The sequence below is a fragment of the Engraulis encrasicolus genome, chromosome 14 (assembly GCF_034702125.1).
Source record: "Engraulis encrasicolus isolate BLACKSEA-1 chromosome 14, IST_EnEncr_1.0, whole genome shotgun sequence".
NCBI lineage: Eukaryota > Metazoa > Chordata > Actinopteri > Clupeiformes > Engraulidae > Engraulis > Engraulis encrasicolus.
This window is the reverse complement of record NC_085870.1, coordinates 20,657,361-20,664,740: the sequence shown is the minus strand read 5'-3', so window position 1 is coordinate 20,664,740 and position 7,380 is coordinate 20,657,361. Positions and strand designations below refer to the sequence as shown.

Sequence of the window (7,380 nt, the reverse complement as noted above, 5' to 3'; positions counted from 1 at the left end):
CGGGAATCGGCGATACGTACCGTAGTAGACATCTGGAGTATAGGCTATAACGTGGAGAAGACTAGGGATGAGCAGACGGTTTTGGAGGTTCTTTTCTTTAGTGAGCAGACCAAGTCACACCAAGCTGACTAGCGAAGGAGAGGGGTGACTATGTGGAGCTGGCTATAACGAAAATGAGGGCTGTGTTAAAGTGGAGAAAATGAAGAATGGCAGGGCGGGAATGGGCGATACGTACCGTAGTAGACATCTGGAGTATAGGCTATAACGTGGAGAAGACCAGGGATGAGCAGACGGTTGAGGAGTCTTGCCGTCTACGCAGGGAGAGGGTGTTGCAGAGAGGAGAAGAATATGTAAAGAGGATTAACTAGGTCTGTACTGTTTTCATTCATTCATTCATTCATTCATTCATTCATTCATTCATTCATTCATTCATTCACCGTTTATTGCATTTGAGATTCATGTTGTTTTTCATTTTAAATGAAATGTTTTCCTTCTGTCAGTGATCAGCCCAAGTCACCAGGGCTGCTGACAATCAACAAAGAGGGACCCCGATCTGATACAGTATAATAAGGACCCAAGTCTGGGCCCCCTTTTCCCCTCCGGGCCCGGGACACTGACCCCTTTGTCAGAATGATGGGTGCGCTTTAGACATCCGATTTTCTTATCTCTTTTTTTGTTTATTCATTAAATCAAAATACAGCACACCAACTCTTTTTTGCTAAAGGGAGATACATTTTAGCAGAAAGTATTTGAAGTGACTGACAAATATTTCTTCAATGTCAGAAATATTAAACATTTCATCTTACAGTAAACCGCATAGATTATGATTATGAAAAAGAGGAACTTCTGAGAAACTAAGCTATGAAAAAAACAAACATTTTATGCCACTTTTTAGTATTCCAGAATTCATGCGGACCATACACTAACATTACCTTTTTCATGAATACTTACCACCACCATCAAATTCTAAGTACCCCTGGAAGAAAGTATGGAATCACCTGCCATGGAGGATTTAATTTTCATTTAATTCGTTTTAATTTTATAAAACAAAAAGATGGATCACAGATGCGAAACAACACTGAAGTAATTTCAAAGGGCAACTATCCGACTTTAAGAAACACCAAAATAAATCAAGAAAATCAATTTTGTTAGTAAGTAATTGTTACTTTTTAGAGCATGCATAGAGAACAAAATATGGAATCACTCAACACAGAGGAAAAAGATATGGAATCATGAAAAACAAACAAACTGACTCAGGGGTTGAAAAGGTTTTTTTTTTACTCCCTGAGGAAGGCCGGACGCCCGTAACATGCTGGATTTTTTTGGTTTATTGTAACCAAGCCATGGAATAAAGGCTTTTTACTTTTGATAGAAGAGAGTGCCTTGGTATTTTTTCTTTTTCAACTTCTACATTTGACCATCCAAAGAGCACCTCAAAGAGCACCTTTTTGAGTCCAGGAAGCGCTCTTACAACAAAGACTTTTTGCGAAACTGACTCAGGGCTTTGAAACAAAGGTAGGCCACAACAAATGGTGGGAACCAATGGCCAGTATAAAAGCTGCCACATGTGAATGAACTGGCAAACCAGGTCAGACTCAACAGCTGCAAACATGATGGGCAGGGTAAGATACTGTGCTTCTAGTGAAGATAACAGTAACATTTATTTTGTCATTTGTTACCAATTTTTCAAGGGAAATGTGTGCTGTGGTAATGGCATCAGGAAATTACCTTTAATGTTTTTAAGTGGTCTTTACCTGTAAATAGAATAAATAGTAATTTGGGGACCAATATAATAGCAGGGTCAAAACTACTATGTTTGGTTCCAAATTGGTTATGAGACAGACCTTTCATAAAAGTGAAATTATAGGCCTACCTGAAGGTAAAATATTTTGAAGGACACTTTAAAATGAATACACAATTGCTTTGCAAAAGTAACAAGTTCATACAGACTAAGGTGTCCAGATAAGACTACTTCCATTTCTCTGTATGATCAAATCATTTATATGACTTCAAATCATTGAAGCAGTATGAAATTACATAGGTAAATGGCTCGTCTATGCTATCTTGTATAGTACTATGCCTTATTCGATAGCTTGACAAGTTTTAATTTCTTGGTTAATTGTAAAACACCAATGTCATAAAGATTGGAGCAGGCTTCACCGAACAAGTTTTTCTTCTTTTGAGAGTGTTGACCAAAATATTGTAAAACTGAAAAATGAGAAAAGGTCGCACCATGCATAGATTCTTTATTATATAGAATCTATTAATGGTACAACCCTTTCTCATTTTTCAAAACAGCTATGTCAACAATGACATAGATTAGGGCAATTCACAAAATAGGCTATCCATTTAAGATTAACCACACTCAGAGAAATTAAAGTATCACTCTGTACCTAAGAGGGTGCAAAGTTTGTCACCGGGCCAGTAGCTTTTTCTGGAAAAATAAATGAATAAATAGTAATCTGGGGACCAATGTAATAGCAGGGTCAAAACTACTAAGTTTGGTTCCAAAATGGACACTTTAAAGTGAATACACAATTGAATAATCTAAATAATAACAAAAAAATGATTGTCTCTGTAGGTGACCTTCTACGAGGAGAGGAACTATGGGGGCCGTTCCTGGGACTGCAATGGAGACTATGCTGATTTCTCCTCCCACCTCAGCCGCTGCGGATCCTTCAGGGTGCACAGTGGTTGCTGGATGATGTACGACCAGCCCAACTACATGGGAAACCAGTACTTCATGAGGAGGGGCGAGTACCCTGACTACATGAGCATGTGGGGTTGGAACAACTCCATCAGATCCTGCCGCTTCATCCCCATGGTAAATACATGGCTAATACTGTAGGAGTACATTTTATGAAATTGTTCTCTGACTTATGCTTGACTTTTAGTATTTGTGTTGAGTATAAAACGTTTTTTTAATAACACTTATGGTTATAAAGCAAAACTGCTATTATGAGTGTGGGATTCCTTTCTAATCATGTCTGATGTCTACTTGCACTTACAGTACAGAGGAAACTACAGAATGAGAATCTACGAGAGGGAGAGCTTCGGTGGTCAGATGCACGAGTGTATGGATGACTGTGACTCCATCATGGATCGCTACCGTATGAACCAGTGCATGTCTTGCCATGTGATGGATGGCCACTGGCTCATGTATGAGCAGCCCCAGTACAGAGGCAAGATGTGGTACTTCCCTCCTGGAGAGTACAGAAACTGGATGAACATGGGATGCCACAACATGAGATTCATGAGCATGAGGCGTATCATGGATTCTTGGTACTAAAATGCCATTCAATTGTATTGGGAAGAAGTCTGAATAAAACGTTTTGAATGAAAGCTTGACTTTATGACTTTTTGTCATACAGATTCTGTCACAGGGATGAATTAAGAAATTAAAGGAATATATGCTGTTGGTCTTTCATATCCATCTTCATCTAGATCTATCATAACACCCCTGTTGAAAAGTAACATTTTGACCAATAGGCTATTTCAACCAGGGCTCCAAAGCAGTTCAAGGAACGAAAACCGAAAACGAACAGAATTTTACGAGGAACAGAAACGGAAATGGAAACGAAATGGTCTTCAACTGTTCCGGAACAGAAACGTTATTCTGAAATCCACAAAACCGGTTAATAACACTTCCAGAACGATAAGAATGAACGCTATTTTACGTTCCGAATCGGTTCAGGAACGGAATGTTGGTGGCATGGCCCAAGAACGCCTGTACCGTTCAGAATGGAATGATTGAAAAATAATTTTGTTTTCAAGCCCTGATTTCAAGAGGAGCACGAGTTATTTCCAAAATGATATAGATTAAGTTTAATACAACATCTGATGAGTTTACAACAGAAAAGGAAGGTCAATAGTATAACTTAAATGACATAATTTTCAATTTTTGTGAAATTATGCTGGTGAAAAAGTGAGTAGGCTACACCCCTATGTTAATCCCCCATAGACAGGATCATGATTGTGTTGGTAGGCTATACACATTAAGTTTAATACAACATCTGTTGAGTTTACGACCGAAAAGTAAGGTCAATAGTAAGTTACAACTTAAATGGCATATGTTTCCATTTTTGTGAAATTATTCTGGTGAAAATGTGAGTAGGCTACATCCCTACAGGTAGGCCTATTAAACCCCCATAGACAGGATCATGATTTGCTTCAGTAGTCACAGTTGGCCTACATGTTGACACCTCCATGATTGGAGCAGAAAGATCACCAAGTTGAAAAGGGTTGGTATACACATTTCTTAAATATTTGTGTGAATACTTTAATATGAACACTTACTTTGTGTAATTAGTCAGGGAGTTAATATTTTTACACCATGTTGCAGATGCATGATGTTAAAGTGATAGTTGCAATTTGATTTGATAATTTGATGCATCAAAGTTTAATGGGAATTTGCCATACAATGCATTTTGCCATAGGGAAAATGTATATTTCATACCACAATGGGCATTTAATGGAGCACTCTTTTTTTCTTACTTGAAAAGTAAGATATTACCCGAAAAACAGGTTTTAACTGCATTATTGAACATTAAATGCAAAATGGAGGAATTATGATCTCGTAGTACATCCAAAATGAATAATGATCTATATGTGCAAGTGAAAGCGTTCACACTCAAAAAGAGGGTGTTGAGCATTCAATAAGTTAATTTTTACATATATTTTCTAAATGTACCCACTTGGTCATCATTGCCATCTTGGTACCTAACTGGGGCCATGTCTTAACCCATATACCACCTCAAGTGTGAAAGGGCAGTCGCTTCAAGTTCTGGTGGACAGATAGGCTATAGGCTATTCTCTTTTCATTTCATTAGCCCACTGCAAAACAAGAAGCTGTGGGTTCCAGGACATCAAGCTGACTAAACATATGGGTTGGTAAAGACAATGGTAGCCTATGTGCAGCACTGGAATGAGCATGTAGCCCTTTTCTACTAGGCCTGTTAGAACGGGGCTCCGCACTGCTGGGGCGTGGTTTCTGTTTTTTTGCATTTACTCCACCCATATGCTCCCATCATCAGCTGAAACAGGACCGAAACAGGGGCGATTATAGAATCGCCACAGACGTGGTTCTAAACGTGCGGAGCCTAGTTCCACTAGCCTAGATGTTGACCTGTGTTAGGATTTACCAGCATGTGCAAACATCTATCCCCACCCACGCACACAAAAATCAACATGGCTTTTCTGTTGGCAGTTTTTACAGTAGACTAGACATAGAAAATTGGTCAAGCAATTATCATGTTCTTTAAAGTAACTCCAGTCCTTGGCCAAGGAGTTGCCAAGGAATTGTTTCTTGTGCTGACGGCATTCGGCTATCGACCGATTTAAAAATATGTAGGCCTTTTTTGTTTTTTTTTAAAGAAAGAAGGGAAACACGACCATAGACAGGACAGGACGGGACGCGACAGGACAGATTTCATAGCGGATTAGTGTGCACGCTGTGAAGGTAAACATCTCACAGAACGTAGTTTAAGACGTCAGGATGTCTGCTATCCATTTATTTGCTTCATGGTTTGCGAATGCACTTTACGGTGGGGTACGGGACTAATGTTCATTTAATTGAATTCACAAGACAACTTGCCAAGTGAGTAATGAGTATAACTGTTATCGTTTAGAATTAGGACTCTTTCGCTTCTGCTATCCACCATGCCGTGAAAGCACGGTGTTGTTGCGGCTACGTGCAGCAGCTGATCATACTGTACCTGGCCCAATTCTAGTCCTTGTTGTATCGAAATGCGTGCCAGACAGCACCATCGACTTCCCGTCAACTTTCATGAATATTTATGACGCCTAGTTGTGTAAGAACAGTTCCGCGGAACCCTAATGGGTAAGCGCCTATGGACAGGCCCTGGGGTTCTACAGTAGGCCTTGGCCCTATAAAACTATGTTGTGGCTATTTGTCCAACAGCACCATCTGCTGTTTAAGTAAAGCAAATTTGCCTGCACCCAAAGGTAGGGTAGGGGGCCAAGTAATATCCAAAATAAATAATGATCTAGGCCTATATCACACTCAAAAAGAGGGTGTTAAGCATCCAATAAGTTAATTTTTACATATATTTTCTAAATGTAACCACTTGCTCATCATTGGCTTCCTGGTAGCCTACATTACAGGGGCCATGTCTTAGGTCAAGTCAGTCAAGTCAAGTTTTTTAATCATGACGCTGTACATCTAACCTCAGAAGATAATGTGCTTAACCCTCCTGTTATCCTCAGATTTAGGTTACATCCGTGATCCTTGGGGTCATTTTGACCCCAGCCACTTAAATGTCTACAAAATCAGTAGAAGCAAAAACTTTTGCACCGGTTTATGCCTCGGATATTTACTGTTGCTCTGTTGGGGACATAAAAAGCCTTTTAGATAAGTTCTAGCACCCCCACACACAGCCCACACACCAAAAAAAGTAATCCATGACTAGAATGTGCAACAACTGCCCAAAGGTTGCCTTGAATTAGTTTTGGCCCTCGTCCACATCATACATATTGTTAGTTATCAGAGCCCTAAATAAAGCTAAATGTTCTGTTCTAAATAACTTATGTTCATGTATTTTACATAATCTAGACAGATTGGAACATGTATTAGCAAAATATGAATGTTCCATTTATGTTTAATACACTTAAAATAATTTGGGGTCAAATTGACCTCAAGGAACACAGATGTAGGCCTAACCAAAACATGTACAGCACTTAGGGAAAACATTTTTGTGAAAATTTCACTTTTTTCACATTGACCCCATATATTTAGGAAAAGTCATCAAAGATGAAGCCAAATAATTATGTACTTCATCTATTTTTCAGAGGTCAAACATTGAATGGGGTCAAATAGACCCCAAGGATAACAGGAGGGTTAAAGCTAGAAGATGAGTGCATGGTTTCCTACATGGAAATAAAACAAACAGATAGAAACTAGAGCTTTTTCTTGAACCTAAATACAAGCAATTGATACTCAAGGGGCAAAATGCAGAATATACGCTATTCAGATATGTCATACCATAGAATAAGCTACCTGCCAAATTGGCTAGTGACACTGAAATTGTTACCAGCCACAGCCAAGTTTTACCAGCATTTGGCCGGTTGGCAGGCGCCAGTGTCAAGCCCTGATGCACAGGTCATACAAGGAAATTGAAATTACGTTTCTCTCTCTATACATGAAGGACATCTTGATATAGTAGTACAGCCTATACGCCTCAAGGTGGCAGTGTTGGATGATAATTTGAGAGTTGAGTAAAGGTTGAAACCTGAAAACCGTGTTGTGTGTCTGCTCCATAAATCAATATCTTAACAGATACGAAGCAGAATTTATCGACATGTACCTGATAGCTCTAGGCCTACTTGAACTGGCTTTTTGTTTTGGTGGTTGACGTAACGTGA

The 7,380-nt window shown here is 39.2% G+C and overlaps 1 protein-coding gene across 1 annotated transcript; it reads left to right on the top strand.

The window, feature by feature from the left end:
• The first annotated feature begins 1,610 nt into the window (after window positions 1–1,610).
• LOC134462245 (gamma-crystallin M2-like) lies at window positions 1,611–3,301 on the top strand. Its single transcript, XM_063215169.1, has 3 exons — window positions 1,611–1,622; window positions 2,582–2,824; window positions 3,011–3,301. Exons 1-3 carry the CDS (start codon window positions 1,611–1,613, stop codon window positions 3,287–3,289), a joined length of 534 nt encoding a protein of 177 aa, XP_063071239.1. The 3' UTR covers window positions 3,290–3,301.
• Window positions 3,302–7,380: the final 4,079 nt, after the last annotated feature.